Source organism: Ovis canadensis, chromosome X (genome assembly GCF_042477335.2).
Source record: "Ovis canadensis isolate MfBH-ARS-UI-01 breed Bighorn chromosome X, ARS-UI_OviCan_v2, whole genome shotgun sequence".
In the NCBI taxonomy this organism is placed as follows: Eukaryota; Metazoa; Chordata; class Mammalia; order Artiodactyla; family Bovidae; genus Ovis; species Ovis canadensis.
The window spans coordinates 110,213,916-110,233,470 of NC_091727.1; the positions used below are offsets into that span (position 1 = coordinate 110,213,916).

Here is a 19,555-nt window from a genome sequence, read left to right on the forward strand (position 1 = left end):
AGACATTTGATAGATTTGTGATTTCTGTGGTAATTAGCTCACATATATGCAATGCAAAAGAGAGTTTTCTCTTTTTTTGCATATTAAAAAATCCAAGTTTTTGGTTCTGTTTTTACTGTTCAAGGAGTTCTAAGGTAGCTCCGAGACCTGTGACACCCACATATTCAATGCAGCCCAATTAGTTACCAAGAGTCACAATGCACTGAATCAGAGTGTAACTAAAGTCAAAGCTGCAGGAAGTAGCAGTAATACTAATGAGTATTCAAAGCTGATTGCAATGCAAAAAAACCCTAATCCTGCCATTCTTTATGTATCAGCAATGATATGGAGCAATGAGATAGCAGCTACTTGAAGCAACTGCTTGCAAGTTACTGTAATTGTTTTTATTTTTTTTGGATAGGGAAGATTTCTTAAGAATTAACATTAAAAAAATAAGGACCATATTTTTCTCCCCAAAAGGTAAAACACACACATCTACATATGTAAACAAGTATGCAAATATTAATCATAAGGCATATCCAACCATTCTGGATGGCTGGAAATGAACACTACCATTCTGGATAGTTGGAAAACTGAGACCAAGAAATAAAGGGCATTTAATGTATTCTTAGGGGTGTTACTTAAACAGTATAAAAACACACTTATTGTCCAAAATTTTAGTCATGGGACTTTCAGAGGCTATTTAACCCAGCTATTTAATCTATCTTTCCATCTCAAGGAAGAGCTAAATATTTATTTGTCATCAGTATCATCTTAATCCTACCAAGGAGCTTCTCCCTCCTACTCCCTAGAGAGACAATCATAAAAATATACTAAAGTCACATTGGGTCTTTCATTTTTGATTCTCACATAGATGCACATTTTTAAAGAAATGTTCACAGGTCAAAACAGATTCAGCAACATCTTCTATACCTTTTGTGTCTATATATACCACAGATATTGAAATTTGATAACCCCTTATTGCATTACTATTTAATCAATCCATTCATTAAACATTTTTGACTCCCCCAAGGTAAACTTGAGGCCACAAAAAATGCTTGATAATTAAACATTCAATTTTTTTTTTTAAAAATAAAGCTGTATATTATTAAGGGACGAAACTTATCATGGCTTAACACCGAGTCAGAAATTTTACTTGCATAAGTTGTTAAAGTATTTTCTGAGCATATCATTTGAATCAATATATCAATTGAGAAATTTCTATTACTACACCTTCAATCCTTTTTGTAAATAAGCAGACCACCTAGGTTTACACTCTGGCTCTATCATTTACTTACCATATGATCTTGAGCATTTTATTTAACTTCACGGTGCCTCAGTTTCCTAATTTGTACAGTAGAGTTAATAGTAGTTTCTACCTCATGGAGATTAGGTGAAATAATTCACATAAAGGACTCAGCACTGTGCCTTGTACATTGTAAACACAATACAAGTGAGCTAATATTATTAGTAATTATATTTGGCACCAAACTATGGACTCTGGGACTTCCTTGGTGGTCCAGTGGTTAAGACTCTGCAATTCCAGTACAGCAGGTGTGGGTCTGATCCCTGGTTGGGGAACTAGGATCCCACATGCTGTGTGGCATGGCCAAAAACAAACTTAGAAAAATAGACTCTGGGTCACACTTAATACGTAACAAGAAAACAACATAGACAGGATATAATTAAGCGCTGGATTGTATGGTGTATATGATAAACACCATGGTCGACTAGGGTGGTGGATGTCAGGCATCATGGGAGATACAGCTTGAGTTGGCACTTAAATGATGGACTGAGAATGATGGGTATAGAGGATGAGTCCTGAAAAAGAAGATGAATCTTGGTGAACCATAAAAGGCAAGTTAATAGTTGATCAGTGTACCATTTAATTGAAAATCTCACTCTGGCCTCCCAAACAATACGGGGAGGGAGGTGGGAGGGGGGTTCAGGATGGGGAACACGTGTATACCTGTGGTGGATTCATGTTGATGTATGGCAAAACCAATACAATATTGTAAAGTAATCAACCTCCAATTAAAATAAAAAAATTTATATTAAAAAATTTTAATTTAGATAGGAAGGAACAGTCTCTTCAGAAAATGGTCTGTTATCCTTGGTGTGTGTGTATGTAAATGTGTGTTGACAGAGTGGTGATTGGTGTAGTTTATCATCTCTCAAGTAGTTCACATGAATTATCTTGTTTAATACTTATAACAACCCTATTAGACAGTTATTATTATCAGCCCCATTTTGAAGATAAGGAAACTGAAGCACAGAGATAGCAAGAAACTATTCCCAAACCCAACAGCTAGAAGTACATAGCAGAGCTCATATTTGAATCCAGAAATTCTGACTTCAAAGCCCTGTGCTCTTAATGAGAAAGTTGTTTCTATTTAAAATTCATAAGGTCTTATAACTTTTCAAGGCAAACTGTTAGCTAGAACAATAAAAGAGGACACTTTTATGCCCAATTTTGTGCTTAAATGATGATTGTAACCTTATTGTTTTAAGCCCTACGTGCTCAAATGACAAGGTATGTAATTGTCTAGGCACAAGTAGAAACCTTGAGGAGTTAAATTTAATAACCTACTTCATTTTAAGTTAATATACATAAATTAGAAATAATTTTTTCCTGTCAATTTCATGTTTTCTTGATTAGAAAGTAAGAGGATTCATTGTTTTAGGCTCATTCAGAAGTGATCTGGGTTGTTTTGAGGCTGATTGTACAATGTATTAGATGACTTTGTTTGCTAGACTAAAATAGAAGTGGTTACCCTGAGGCCTCAGAGCCACATATGGCTTTTTAAAACATGTGCAGCTCTTGAATTAAATATAAAATTTCTACTGTGAATTGTCTTGATGCCATGTCCTTTGAAAGATATAAAGTGCTACTAAAAGGTAAAGACACAAGAGGGAGCCCTAAATAACTAAGAATAAAGATAACTACCTCACAGTGTGTGTAGTGCAAGCTATATCAGCATCTGACAGTTTAGACGTTGGCACATGGATTTTATATAGCATAATATAATGCCATAGGTATGGGAGCTGGCATGGTTGCAACAATTAAGAAAAGAGAAACTGAAGTCATATAGCCTTGAATTGGAACCTTGGTTCTGGCACTTTTGAGCTGTGTGATCTTGGAAAAGTCACTTACCATTTTCACTCCAAGCATTAGTCTTTCCATTTAATAGGGAAAATATTACCTATACCTTATAGCGTTATTGTGAACATGAAATGGCATATAATACATACAAAGAGTTTGGAGTATTGCCTGATTACAGTAAATATTCAGTGAATTGAAATTCAAAACATAGTATGACCTTATGTTGTTTAAACCAAGGATTCCTAACTTCCCCTTTTGGCCAGATTGGTCATCACTGTGCTAGAGGCTGGGATATTCCTTCCTTATATGAACATTTAATAAATGACTCACCTCCATCATTGTCCAAGTTATCTCCACAAAGCATTTCCATGACAACATTGCAGCCTGTCCCACTCCAACCCACCTGACACACACAGTGCCAACCATTTTGATCCAGGGTACATCGCCCATTTCCAAAGCAGAGCCCTGGGCAGCCATCTGAAAAGACAGCAGTGAACAACAAATTCAGAGACATCAGAATGGGACTGGCCAACGATGATATATCTGCCCATAGGGAAAAACTGAATCATCTGGTGAGATGTTGAGGTGAGGTGTTAAATAAATGGAAGAGGGGCTTGCTTGCTTATACCACTTTCCCAGGGAACTTGTTATCCCTTACTCTGCTGTGCTTTTCCTTAGAGAGCCAATTAAACATTATTAATGCTAACCCCAATTCCCAACTTCTGATTCAGATAGGATGAAAACTATGATAGGGACAAGAAATGCGTTTTGTTTCTTTTCAAAAAAGGTATCTCCTCATTTCAATCAAAACTGGATGGATGATATTGTATCCAGTTATGCGAAAAAAGGGATAAGACAGCCATCTCTAGGAAGAGACACTTCTAACTACTGCCACTCTGTGCTGATTTTTCCCTAGTGATGTGTTGCTTCAGGACTTAGGTATGTTGGTATACAATTCAGGTCATACCATTAATTGCCCATATGGTGCCTTAGAAATATGCTGCACTTGCTTTACATCATTTCAGCTTTTCTCATCGAGATTATTATTGATCTGAGAGCTAAGGATTGATTTTTTTTTTTTTTTACTTATCTGGTATTTCTCTCAGAAACTAGCATAATAGTATACCTGTTGTCAGTGCTCAACAAATGTTGGTGGAATTCACGCATGCCAAATTTAGACTTTCAGAATTCTAGGGATAACTGAATAAATATAGTCAAAAGGAAATTTTTATGCTTAAATGACTTCTGTCCATTGGTAACCCTAACCACAAACGCTGATGACACTCTCTGTTTAGACATTTAGTTTCTCAGGGATGACCTACTCTCTGTACCAGTGGTTCAGAGATAGGCTATCCCCAAGGACAACTCTGCATGTCCCAAGTGCTCACTGGGCAGATGAACAGAGAGAGAAATAAAGGCATATTGCTTCTGGAAATTTCCCCAGTAGCAATGCAGGACAAGATCTAGATAGTCCAATGAATGCTCTTTTCATTTTCTCTGTTTGAAAGAAAATTCCAAAAGTATAAAAAGCAAAAGAATGCTGTTTTTAATCTGTAGAAGCAAGCCAGTATTTCTTACAAATGGTTTTTCTAGCAACTATCAACAACAGAGGAAGAAAAAAAATGACAGATGGCTGTTTAAAAATATGAAAAGATTATATACATGTATATGTTCATCACAAAATAGTATAGGATGAACATGTATAAGATCAAGAAAGAGATTTATCTAGTTCCAGTCTCAGGCACATACAAAGGAAAAAGAGAAACTAGGAATAATTTGAATGGGACATTTTCAACCTTCTGAGGCTGAAGTAACGAAAGGCACCAGGGTATCTGACAGAAAAACTCTTGTAGTCTCTATCAAATGCAGATCCCTGGGGGGATGGATGATGAGGTACTAACAGGGGAATAATTCTGCCCTTGAGAGGATACATGGACATAAAGCTATATTGTTATGTTAAATAAAAAGTTCAGCTGTCTACCTAAACCTAGTTTATTTAATAATTACTTCTCTGTCAATATAAACAGACACACACACACAACTCAACATAAAGACAAAGAAAAATAATTCTTAAAACTGCTTAATGATCTATTAAACTCTATGGCAAAAAAAAACCGCATTGATAGTGGAAAAGCAAATTACTTTTAAGTCTATTATAGCATGAGCCTGACAATATTACACTTAAGATTGCCAAAATTAAAAACAATAACACCACCACCACCACCAAAACCCACCAACAATTTCCTTCCCACATGCATATTCTGTTTAAAATAATTTTCTCTTATAAAACTAGAGAGAACAAGCTTACCTCGGACAGCATCTAAGTAGTGAGCTAAAAGGGGGGAAAAGAGTGATGGAATGAATTTCTGGGAAACCAAAGCTATACAACAAGTACTAATGGTTTACCATCTGTTGCCTGGGAGGAGAAGAGAAAACTGTGAATACTGAAATGCCTGCAGCTCAAAAGTTGGTACACTGGCCTGTGTAGTTTGTGAATAATATTTTCTCTGGGAAAGATATTAATGGCTTTTCTGCAAGGAACTCTATTAGGCTTCCTAAAAAAGTGTCACATTTCATTAAAAGTATAAGAACTGCATTTTTATATTTCAGTAGTAACTTTCATGAGAGAGCACTAGCTTGAACTTCTTATTACTAGTATCTTTAGAAGGGGGTTCTGGAGTAGCCACTTTGGTAATCATCGCAATATTTGAATCCTCCTATGTGAAGGCAATAAACTTACTCTAGTGCAGGAATGTAATTACTTAAGCTGCATCTGAATCTCACCCCTCACCACCTTCTTAATGAATTTTAAATATTTTCCACAGTCATAGAACAAGACTTACTGTAATTTTAGTAGTTTAACAGTTTATTAAAATTATGTTATATATATTATACATTATTTTGGAATGTTCCAACCATTATAACAAAATACTTTCATCTAGAAATGAAAGCTCTAGTATAGTCTAGTGGGGAAAAAGAGCTCACAAACAATGAACTGGGTATCCTGAGGCTCACGCTTGCTGTTGCCCTGTATGAATTTTCTGTGTATTTGTAGAATGACATTGGAACATTGTGTGACCCACTTTCCTTAGCTGAACAATGGGACTCGTACTTGTCCCTCTCTAAACACGGGAAACCTTCGTGGCAGATACATGTATGTGTCAAGGGCTATATTTTTTTAATTAAGTATTTTATAATTGAAACATTAATTAGTGTTTTTTATGGTGTGAAGACCATGTGATACATTAACTATGACATAGACTTTTTCATACCCACAGACTGTTCTCCCAGGCAATATCCTAAAAATTTGTGAAATTGGTGATGAGGGATGAGACAGCCTGGGTGCTTTGTTACAAAGTATCTATACTACCCAATAAACAATTCAACACAGATGTTCTTTTGATGGTAGGTCAGGAGTGTCTGCCTTATGCATTAAAATAGTCCTTAATGCTATTGAATGGCTGCTGATAAAGTAGTCCCATTTAATGAAATGGGACTTAGAGGCAATCTAAGTACTTTCAACCGAAACAATTCATACTTTTCAAAAGGAAAAATGGCCAGTGAATGCTACCTTTACAATAAAAGCACTTCTCTTATTAACTAATGACACTATTCTAATGTATCATCTTTCATTTGAGTAACTCAAAACACTTGAAAGCAGAAAATACGAAGAATACCAAAGCAATGAAAAAGAAAATGGCACAGAAGTAAATAAAATGTTATCCTCAAAACAGGAAACCTCCTAGTTAAAGAAACTTTCAAACTTATGACCAACCCTCCTACTTCTCTCCTCCCATTTCAAAGTCTACAAAAACCCTGGTGATTGATTTGTTGGACTGCTTTACTTTCTCAGTTAATCCAACGTACTTTGTTTCAAGTACTTACCAATTGTGCAGTGGTCGCCCTCCCATCCAGGGCTGCACTCACATTTTCCATCTTTGCACTGGCCATGCTCAGCACAGTGAGAATGACAGGAGCGTTCTTCACACGTTGGTCCAACCCAACCTTCTTCACATTGGCAGATTCCCCTTGAACAGACTCCGTGGCTACCACACTCCATGGTACACAGCTCTGCGGGGAATTTAAAGAAGATATATTTACATATTTTATTACAACCGAAGTCTACTCTTTCAAAAACACATTACAATGACCAAAATCTCAGTCTATACCTACATTCAAAAGGTCACAAAGACTTCTAGCATGTGAGTGAATGTACAAAGAATTCTATTAAAAAAGGTAATTATGTCTCTATGTATAAAATAAACTCTAAATCATATTGCTTTTGAGGAGTCTAAAAAATGAAAATAGCATTGAAGGCTCAGAAATGAAGTCAGTGGCAAACAAATGTCAAGTGGTTTTCACTAAAAATTCATTAGGACCACAGAAATTTTGTTGCAGAGATTTTTGTGATGCTATAAGAAATCACTGGGATGACCCAGAGGGATGGTACGGGGAGGGATGTGGGAGGGGGGTTCAGGATGGGGAACCCGTGTATACCCGGGGCGGATTCATGTTGATGTATGGCAAAACCAATACAATATTGTAAAGTAATTAGCCTTCAATTAAAACAAATAAATTTAAATTAAAAAATATTTTAAAAAAAATGAAAACAACAACAAAAAAGAAATCACTGGGGAAAACACACATAGTAAAATAGTATCCTAACTTCTTTCGGGAAGACAGGTTTTACAATCAGAAAGGTGATAACTTTCTAATACAATTCATAATACACAAGAGGTAAAGCTGCAAATGATGGCAATCAATTGGTTTCCCTGATCATACTAACAATATCTGCATTTATTTTAAGTATTTAGAATGACTCTTGATTACTATACATTGTGTTATCTCAAAATGTCATTCAATATTTAGCCAATGTAATCAATATGTATTACCAGTTCTGTCCAGTTTCTCTCTTCTGTCTCATTGACTTATTTTTTGAGGCACACTGAATACTAATAAAATCATGACAGTAGAAAGCCAAAATACAAGTTTCGTTAGACTGTTTCTTGATGAAACACCCTTGCTGGAGGGGCAGAAAGGAGATAAAAGCCTGTCAAAAGGATGCCATAGGTTTGGGGTGAATGAAAAAGAGAATATTCTGGAATCCAAGTGAGTTTTATTACTATCTGGATCCATATATTCACTAATTCCTTTGCAAGTATTCTTTGAGGGTCAAGGTATGATAGAAAGAGCAATGGGCTTGGAAAAAGAATTCTTCTGCATAAAATCTGTGTACAGTTAGGCAAACAGTAACATGTTTTCTTAATCTCTGCTTGTGTAACTATATAATGGAAGTAATAATATTTATACATGACAGGGTCATTGGGCAATTTGAGATATATCTTGGAGGTAGAACCAATATGAATTCCTTAAGAGTGGATATAGGAAATGAAGGAAAAGGAAAACATACAAGTCTTGGCATAAACAAAGGGGTGGATAATGCTGCCACTAACAAAATGGGAAAAGATGAAAGATCAAACAAATTAACTTTGAGATGACATAGAGATAGCCAAATGAAAATATCAATTAAGCAGTAAGATATATGAATTTGATAGGATCAAGCAAGAGATGTGAAACTGGCAACCATTAGCAAATAGGTGGTATTTAGCATTTAGGCTGGAGAAGGCAATGGCACCCCACTCCAGTACTCTTGCCTGGAAAATCCCATGGATGGAGGAGCCTGGAAGGCTACAGTCCATGGGGTCGCTGAGGGTCGGACATGACTGAGCGACTTCACTTTCACTTTTCACTTTCTTGCATTGGAGAAGGAAATGGCAACCCACTCCAGTGTTCTTGCCTGGAAAATCCCAGGAATGGGGGAGCCTGGTGGGCTGCTGTCTATGGGGTCGCACAGAGTCAGACACGACTGAAGTGACTTAGCAGCAGCAGCATTTAGGCTTGAGACATCATGATATCCTCTAAGCAATGAGTTCTTTGGAGTTCCATTATTTAAAGATAAAAGAGAAAAAGAGGAACCATCAAAGCAGACTGGGAAGGAGAGGATATTGAGTGATAGGAGGAAGTTCAGTAGATTGTGGTGTGGTAGTGGTGATGTAGTCACTAACTCATGTCCAATTCCTGCAACTCCATGGACTGTAGCCCACCAGGCTTCTCTGTCCATGGGATTTCCCAGGCAAGAATACTGGAGTGGGTGGCCAGTTCCTTCTTCAGTGGATCTTCCCGACCCAGAGATTGAACTCACATTCCCTGCACTGCAGGTGAGTTCTTTACTGCTGAGCCACCAGGGAAGCAGCTAAAGCCAAAAGAGGACAATATTTTAAGAAAAAGGGGGTAGTTATGATGGGGATAGAGTAAGGGGATAAAGCAGGTAATTAAGTAGTTAACCCCACTAGGGGATTGTAAGTAAAGAAAAAAGTATAGGAAACCCTATTAATTTAACTCCATAAACTTAATGATCACTCAAGAAAGTAGGTTTGCTAAACCACAAAACCAACCAGGCTTGTTTAACAATAAAACTATGCACAGAAGCATGTGACGTGCCCCCAAACAATAAAACAATGGTGGCGTGATACCCACATCCTGCCTAGTGAACTCAGTAAGTCAATGATTTCTAGATGACATGTTCCTCTGCATGCACTAAAAACAAAAATATAAGGAAAAGGTGACATTTACTAAAACCTGAGATGATTTACCATTTTTAGCTTAAGTTACAGCCTTTTTGCTCATTTCCATAGCACCATGATAGTCCTGGCTTGACTATGTAGGGACAAGAATACTCCCTCACCAAACATGGAGGAGAAACTGATGATGGAAGTGTGATGTCTGTTCAAGAATGAGGAAGAAGGTAGTCTTCCCCCTCCATTTTTCTTTTGACTATAAAACTGTGGCCCACTAAGTTGTCAGGGCGAGGCACCCTCTTGTTCACCTACTTGCAAGCCTCACAAGGGTTGTAGACTAATAAATTACTCCTTAGATACCACTTTGCCTCTCACCGAATTCTTTCTGAGCTGAGACATAAAGAACTGGAGCTCCTTGGAGTGCCCAAAATGCCACCTAGAGGTTTCAGTTACATGTAAAATATTGCTGAGAGGTCAATGGGCAGAGAAGTACCCATTAGATTTACCAATATGGAAATTGGTGGAAACTTTAGGAAGAACTGTGTTGATAAAGCAGTAGTTGTAAAGCCAGGTTGGACTGGGTGGAAGAGTGAATAGAAAATTGTGTGTGGGATCACCAGATTGAGAGAAAATTCCAGGACCGAGAAAATACCAAAAAAAGGGGGACTTATCCTAAAAAAATGGTAGCTCAAGTAGGTCAATGTTGAATTAGTGCCAACATTGTATATCTTGATTCTGAATCTCTGATTGATAATCTGAATTTTTTGTTATGGGGAGGGAGGTGGGAGGGGGGTTCACGTTTGGGAACGCATGTACACCCGTGGTAGATTCATGTCAATGGATGGCAAAACCAATAGAGTATTGTAAAGTAAAATAAAGCAAAAATAAAAATTAAAATAAAATAAAAAAATTTAGTTCTTGTAGTGAACTTGATATTGTAATTATATTCCCCTTAATGGCTTCCCTCAAGACACTAAAAGCTGAAATGAAAGGGCCTGTCTAAGATTAGGGAACTAAATAGGTCAAAGGCAATCAAACCAGAGCTGACTGAAGCAATTAGAGGCAAACATTTTGCATACATCGCTTTATACAACTATAAATTTTAGACACAGACGAGTATCATTATTCTGATGATTTCCTGAAAAGTAGTAGGACTGGATGAATAGCATCAGCAAAATGGCAGACTAGGCTATCCTTAAACCACCTCAACATAAACCTTTAGAAATGTTAAATATAACATAATAATTTTTAAAATTGCCTGTCTTAGCTCACGAGAAAGAGAAATTCTCAAATGTCAATGCAAAGAAGATACTAACATACAAACATGTAAGCATGTAAGTCAACCCTCTGGCAGCCTAGAGGGGTTATTATATCCAGTAATGACTAGAGGCTTGGGTGTCTGTGTCCACAAAAGGAAAAGAGATGAGGTCTTTGGCCCATTTAAGATAGGCAGTTGGAGCGGAAACTTCTGCAGAAAGCAAGGACAGCCCTTGAAAAACTGCAACCTCAATAGATGGGGATTAATAAACTATCCACTAGCCTAGAGAGATGGCAAGGAAGCATTGACTATATAATAATAATAATTATAAAACTGGGGGATTAGAAAACAATAGTGAAATAAAATATTACCTTATCATATTAGGTGCAATGGAATCCCCTGTGTGCAATATTTTGAAAGCCTTATATTCTTCAGGAGTTAGGTAAGAGATACTTTGTCAAGTATGCATATAAAAGTGGAAAAGTGAAGCTCTGTTTCTAGTGATTGTGACCTAAGTAATTTTTACTATTCTCTTCTGATAAGAACTAGAAAATCTAGACAAAATATATTTAAAATTTTGTTGAATATTACTAGAATTCACAAAAGAGTAAAGAGTTACTAGGCCAACTTGCAGGAGAAGATGATAACCCAGAGAGGTGTCTGACATTTACAGATGTTTCTCTTCTAGAAATGTCTGTCAGTTCTGGTGGATGCAGCTGGAAGGCTCAAAGGTTGAGTAGAGCTTTTGTCAATCTTATGGGTACAGAAAAAATACTTGACTAGATAATGGCTAAAAAATTTCCAATACTGAAGCCAGATATATCAAGCCAAATGTTAAAGCAAAAGTGAAGGAACAAAAAAGAGAAAAAGACAGATTCACAATTATAGTCAGAGAGTTTTATGATTCCCTTTCTCATTAACTGACAGAACAAGCAGATAACTCAGAAAGAATATGTAATATTTGAGAATATGATTAACAAATTTGATCTAGTTGATAATATAGAACACTGCATTAAATAACTATAACATACACAGAAATTTCAAGTACACAGAAAGCATTTACAAATATTGACCATAGGCTGGGTTGTAAAGCAAGTCTCAATGTATTTCTAAGTACTGAAATTATATATAACATGTTTTCTCCTTACTATGGAATTAAACTTGAAATCAGTAACAAAAGATAATTATAAAATCCACATAATTTAGAGATTAAGAAATAGTCTTCTGAATGAACTATAGAACAGAGAAGAAATCATCATGGAAATAAGGAAATATTTTGAAATGAATGAAAATGTCCTCAGTGGAGGACAGAGGAATCTGGTGTGCTGTAGTCCATGAGGTCACAAAGAATTGGAAATGATTTAGCAACGGAACAACGACAACAAATATGTAAAAATTTGTGTAATATAACTCAGTCCATATGTATAGGAAAATTTATAAGATAGAAAGGGGAGCCAGCTGAAAAAACAATGACCCAAGCATCCAGTTCAAAGAAATTAGATAAAGAAGAGCAAAGGAAACTCCAAGAGGGTATAAGAAAGAAGATAACAATTTTAAAAGCTAAAATTAAGTAAATGGGAATAAATATGTGATAGAAAGAATCAACAAAGCCAATATGTGATGATTTACATAAACTAATAAAATTGATAAACTCCTGATGGGGCTCATGAAGAAGAGAATACAGAAGGCCCAAATAACTAATATTGGGAATGGAAAAGATGACATTGTTGCAGATTGTTCAGACATAAAACATCATAAGAAGATAGTACAAATAACTTTTTGTCAATACATTTAAAACTGTCAGTGGAATGCACAAATTCCCAGAAAAGTCAAGCTTACAATAATGCACACAAGGAAAAAAAAGGAAACAGTATTTTCTATAAAAAACCTTAATAAACAATGAAAAATATCCCCCCACAAAAATTATAATCTCAGATAACTTCATTTATAAATATACCAAAATTTTAAGGAAGAAAAATTGCCAATCTTGAATAAACTTTTCCAAAGAACAGGAAAAAAGAAAACACTTCATAGCGTGTTTATGATGTCAATGTAACCTTGATGTAAAATTCTGACAATGATATTATAAGAAAAAATACAGGCTAATCTCACTTATAAATATGGATGTAAAGACTCTAAACAAAACATTAACACAGCAAAACTAGTATTACATAACAGGAAATCATATAATCACCCATTTGTATTTATTCTAGAAAAGCAAGATTGTTTTAAACTTTGAAAATCAATAATTGCAATTCATCATATATATAGAGTAAAAGATGAAACTCATATGATCATCTTCACAGATACATAATGAGTATTTCATAAAACACTAAACATTCATTCATGATAAAAAATAGCAAACTAAGACTAAAAGCAACTTTAACCAATAAAGATAAGCTACAAAACCCCCACAACAAAAACATTATTTAATTGTGAGATGTTGAAATCTTTTCTTCTATTATTGACACTGAGCAAAGATGCCTATGATCATCACTTCTATACAACATAATTCTTCAGGTCCTAGCCAGTGCAATAATGTAAGAAAAGGAAAAAAAAAAGTATAAAAATTGAAAAGGAACAAACAATCATTATTCAAGGATAGTATGATTGTGTATATACAAACTACAAAAAGAATCTAATAATTTATAGATAAATTATTAGAATTAATATGCTTAATAATAATTTTAACACAATATTTGTAAGACCTATACTGGAAAATTATTAAAATTTGTGAGGTAAACTAGAGGAAAAACTGGATAAATGGAAAGCTATAACACGTTCATGAACAGAAAAACTCAAAACTAAAGATGCCAATCTCCCCCAAATTCTCCTGCAGATTCAATACACCCCCAATCAACATCTCAGCAGTTGTATGTGTGTGTTTGTACGTTTATGTGTATATTGAGCAGTCAAAGAAAGGAGCAGAATAAGGTGAAAAGATATACTTTAGCTGATAGGAAGACATTATAAAGCTATGTTAATTTAGACAGTGGGCATTGGTACAATGGCAAATAGACCAATCAGAGTAAATACAGTCCTAAAACAGATCCATACATATAAGGATACTTGATTTATGGTAAAGGTGGTACTGTAGGCAAATGAGAAATGACTACTGTTTTAAATGGTTCTTGGAAACTGAATATCCTTTAAGAAAAATTTCATCTCTACTGAATCCTATATACAAAATCAATTCCAGATAAAATGTATGAAAAATAAACTGACAGAGCTTCTAGAATGCAACATTAAAAAACAATTTCATGATCTTTAGGGCACAAAATTTTTTTAAAAACTGTACATAAAATGCTAACCATAAAGATAAAATATAAAATTGGATGATATCAAAATTAAGAACTTCTTTTAATCAAAAGATAAACACATGCTGTCAGTGGTAGAATATATTCTACCACAGGTATTTCCTATCTGGATAATTCACTGAGTTGTACACCTAGGACTTTTGTCCTTTTCTGTATGTGTATTATGTTTTAATGAAATGTTAAGAAGTTAAAGATAATACACAAAAGAACATAAACAGAATATATAATTTCCTAACCAGAAATAGAGGAATAAGAATGAAGATAACCTAGGTAATCAGAGAAAAGGCAGAAAAAGGGTAAAAGTCAATGAAAAAATAAATGATGTAAATAGGAGACACAGAAGAAGATTATAGGATATAAATCCAAACATGTCAGTAATCCTAGTAAATAAAAACAAACTGAACTTGCAGTTTAAAAGACTGAGACTCTGGAACTGAGTGAAACAGAAAATCTAGTTTTGTTCTTTCTGTTAATAAGAGGTGTGCTGAAACATACTAATACAGAAAAGTTATCAATAAGAGAAAAAAACATGGTAGTAAAGTATCAAGAAATTTGCGGTAGCTACAATATTATCAGATGAAATAGATTTCAAGGTGTAAAGATCATCATGGATAGAGTCATTATATAATGATAAAAGGATTAATTCACCAGGAACAGTAACAATTGTGATCCTGTAAGAAAATATAGCTTCAATATATATAAAGCAAACCTTGACATACTTGTAATAAGACAAATTGAAAATTTCACCATCAGGAATAAAAAGATAAAAAATTAATGAGGATGTAGAAAAGTTGAATAGTACAATTAACAACTTTAATATAAGGAACATGTATAGAACCCCAAAGCAATGACTATAAATACACATTCTTTTCAAGAACATACAGAATACCCAGAAAACAGACAATTATTAGTTTACAAAGGAAAGCTCAACAAATGGCAAATATTCTACACCATACAGATCATGCTGCTTCAGCAAAATGCACTAAAATTAGAAATCAGTGAACAAAAAGCAAAAGCAAAAATGCAGAAAAGTGCTCCTTAAAAATATACTTTAAAATAATTCAGGAATCACATAAAAATTATATTGGAAATTACGAACTGGGTAACAATGAAAATACTATTTATAAAAACTTGTGGGATGCAGCTTAGACAGTAACTTAGAGGAAACTTATATCTTTTCATGCATTTAGTAGAAAAGAACAATTGAAAATTAATGAACAAAGCATCCAACTCAAGGACTAAGAAAAAAGATTACATATAAGTAGAAGGGAGGAAACAATAATAGTAAGAGCTAAAAGTTAATGAAGGGAGAAACAAAGAAACAATAGAGAAGATGAACAAAACCAAAATTTGTGTCTTTGACATGAATAATAAAGTAGAGAAAGCTTTGACAAAATAGAATGAGAAAAAAAGAAAGGAAATGATAAATAAATATTAAAGTTTAAAATATAAAAGTAAATGAAAAAGTACTATAAACAATTTTATGACAGTACGATCTTAGATGAAGCAGATGATTTTTCAAGAAAAAAAATGGATTTGAGAAGAAACTGAAAGCCTGGATAGATCTTAAAGACATTGAAAATGGCTCAGATGATTTTACAGTGAAACTTCTAAGAGACAGGTAATCTCTATTTTAAGTCACACCAGAGAACATGAATAGAGAGAAGACTTCCTGAACTATTTTATGAGGCTATTATAGTCTGGTTCCAAAGTAAGGTGAGAAAAGAAGAAAGGACTTTTTTTGTAGCCTCATCTCATAAACATGGATGCAAAGATCTTTAATAAAAGATCTGGAAATCAAACCAGACACATACAAATATAAGAAATTACAAAAAAGTAGGCATGAATGCTAGGATGGTTTAACCTTTGAAAATCTATTAAAATAATTCATCATTGAATTAATCCATTTCAGTTTAATCTCATTTCATAATGGATTAAAGAAAAACTATCATCTTATATACAGAAATAGTATTATATAATATTATATATTTATATTATATTTCCTATTTATAATATAATCTCTTAGCACAATAGGACTAGATGAGAATTTACAATAACATAGTTCCCTTAAAGTCAGAAGTACCATAATTAACTACTGCTTCTAATTCAGTAGGTACTGGATAACTCAGCTAGCACAATAAAGCAATCAAAATATAAAATGTTTAATGCCTGTAGTAAAGTGTTAGTCGCTCAGTCGTGCCCAACTCTTTGTGACCCCATGGACTGCAGCCCACCAGGCTTCTCTGTCCACGGGATTTTCCAGGCAAGGATATTGGAGTGGGTTGCTATTTCCTTCTCCAATGCCTGTAGAGGAAGATACAAAACTGAATATACAGGTAAACTATGAAAACAGGAAGAGAGGATAGCAAAGTTACTGTAAACAGGATTAACAGAAAAAAAATCAGCAGCATGGCTATATATCAGGCACAGCCAACTATAAATAGAACATACAATTTTTTTAAAAAAGATCCCATTCATAATAACAACATCTTTCAAAAAAAAAAAACTTCAATGTCCTTTCATGCAAGAATTCAAAACCTTTTGAATTGAAGGACACATACAAAGACTCAATGGAGAGACATACTATGCTCATGGATCACAAACCTCAACATCATTAAGATGTTAATTTTCCTCTACTAGCTGTGTAAATCCAATGTAATTACAGTCAATATTCCAATAACCTTTTTCATAGAGCTTGAAAACCTGACCTTAAAATCCATATGAAACAGAAAAGACTAAGAACATTTCAAAATATATTCACTGATACGTGTGTGTGCGTGTGTGTGTTCAACCTAAATGTACATCAATAGGAAAGTAGATATATAAATTTTGGTGTGTTCATACGATGTAAAAAAAAATACAGAAGTTGAACACAGTAGAGGTAAAAAATTGATAAACCTTAAAAACATAATGATAATGGAAGAAAGCAAGTTATACATATGAAATTTAAATATATGCTGACCAAGATATTTTTCCAGATATATACTTATTGGCAAAGAACTTCCAGATGTTCAAGCTGGATTTAGAAAAGGCAGAGGAACCAGAAATCAAACTGCCAACATCTGTTGTATCCTAGGAAAAGCAAGAGAGTTCCAGAAAAACATCTACTTCTGCTTTATTGACTACGCCAAAGCCTTTGACTGTGTGGATCACAACAAACTGTGGAAAATTCTTCAAGAGATGGGAGTACCAGACCACCTGACCTGCCTCTTGAGAAATCTGTGTGCAGGTCAAGAAGCCACAGTTAGAACTGGACATGGAACAATGAACTAGTTCCAAATTGGGAAAGGAATACGCCAAGGCTATATATTGTCACTCTGCTTATTTAACTTATATGAAGAGTACATTATGAGAAATGCCAGGCTGGATGAAGCACAAGCTAGAAACAAGATTGCTGGGAGAAATATCAATAACCTCAGATATGCAGATGACACCACCCTTATGGTTGATAGTGAAGAAGAACTAAAGAGCCTCTTAATGAAAGTGAAAGAGGAGAGTGAAAAAGCTGGCTTAAAACAGAACATTCAGAAAACTAAGAACATGGCATCTGGTCCCATCACTGCATGGCAAATAGATGGGGAAACAATGGAAACAGTGACAGACTTTATTTTCTTGGGCTCCAAAATCACTGCAGATGGTGACTGCAGTCATGAAATTAAAAGACACTTGTTCCTTGGAAGAAAAGCTATGACCAACCTAGACAGCATGTTAACAAGCAGAGACATCACTTTGCCAACAAAAGTCCATCCAGTCAAAGCTATGGTTTTTCCAGTAGTCATGTATGGATGTGAGAACTGGACCATAAAGAAGGCTGAGCACTGAAGAATTGATGCTTTTAAACTGTGGTGTTGGAGAAGACTCTTGACAGTCCCTTGGACTGCAAGGAGATCCAACCAATCCATCCTAGAGGAAATCAGTCCTGAATATTCACTGGAAGGACTGATGCTGAAGCTGAAACTCCAATAATTTGGCCACCGGTTGCGAAGAACTGACTCATTTGGAAAGACCCTGATGCTGGGAAAGATTGAAGGCAGGAGGAGAAGGGGACAACAGAGGATGAGATGGTTGGATGGTATCACCGACTCAATGGACATGAGTTTGAGTAAACTCCGGGAGTTGGCGATGGACAGGGAGGCCTGGTATACTGCAGTCCATGGGGTCACAAAGAGTCGGACACAACTGAGTGACTGAATTGAACTGAAAATGTTATCAACAATAAAAAAAAAAAAAAAGAAATGACTGTCTTTAGGAATGGTGGCTCAGAGGGTAAAGCATCTGCCTGCAATGCCGGAGACCTGGGTTCGATCCCTGGGTGGGGAAGATCCCCTGGAGAAGGAAATGGCAACCCACTCCAGTATTCTTGCCTGGAAAACCCCATGGACAGAGAAGCTTGGTAGGCTATAGTCCATGGGATCGCACAGAGTCGGACACGACTGAGTGACTTCACTTTCACTACTTACTTTTTGTTGAATAAATAAGTCGTTTTTCTTGTTGTCATTTAGGCACTCTGTCATGTCCGACTCTTTTGCAACCCCATGGACTGTAGCCCACCAGACTCCTCTGTCTGCGGGATTTCCCAGGCAAGAATACTGGCATGGGTTGCCATTTCCTTATCCAGGAGATATTTCCAACACGGGGATCGAACCTGTGTTTCCTGCATTGGCAGGCAGATTCTTTACCACTGAGCCACCAGGGAAGTCCATGTAAATAAATGGAGATGTGGCTTAACTTCAGCACTTAATCCCTCTCTCCAGAGACATAAGCCACAACTCTTAATCTGATTGACAGTTTCAGCCCCACAGGATCCAGGTGAGAAGCAATATTCGCTTGATGAAGGAAATCCTCTAAGAAATAAATCACTACACACGGAGAAGCAGGTTTCCAACATGAAGCATTCCTCACTTTGAACTGCATCCACACTCTTGCAATTGCATCCATTTCCAAATGGAGCTTCTGGACTGATTCTAAGATGTTTTCAATCCCAATCTTTTATGATCAGCAGTGCCGTGGGTGTGGGGGAAGGACTAACAGAAAAGAGATGCTGGCAATTGTATAATTTATAAACATGATAGAAATGATATTTGTTCTAATATATTTGTCTTATGAATAGGTCTTTGTGCAATATTTTCTATCTGGTTGAAAATACATTAACATTACAGACTACAAAATAGGACAAAAGAATGCTAAAACATAAACAGTCTTCTGTGCCAATGTATTGGAAAAGAACATGAAAAATATAGGCAGACCCTTTAAAAGTCCTATTGAGACATTTCATTTTTAATAAGTTCCTTTATGCATGTCAACAATGAACAAAACTTGT

The 19,555-nt window shown here is 35.4% G+C and overlaps 1 protein-coding gene across 1 annotated transcript in view; it reads right to left on the reverse strand.

Annotated features, from left to right (window-relative positions):
• TENM1 (teneurin transmembrane protein 1) overlaps positions 1 to 19,555 on the reverse strand; it is an 899,404-nt gene that overhangs the window by 188,142 nt on the left and 691,707 nt on the right. Inside the window, exons 15-17 of the mRNA XM_070290794.1 lie at positions 6,968 to 7,153; positions 5,391 to 5,414; positions 3,413 to 3,559 (exon numbers count right to left, since the gene is read on the reverse strand). Of these exons, the coding sequence (XP_070146895.1) occupies positions 3,413 to 3,559; positions 5,391 to 5,414; positions 6,968 to 7,153 (357 nt within the window). The remainder of the gene's footprint in view (positions 1 to 3,412; positions 3,560 to 5,390; positions 5,415 to 6,967; positions 7,154 to 19,555) is intronic.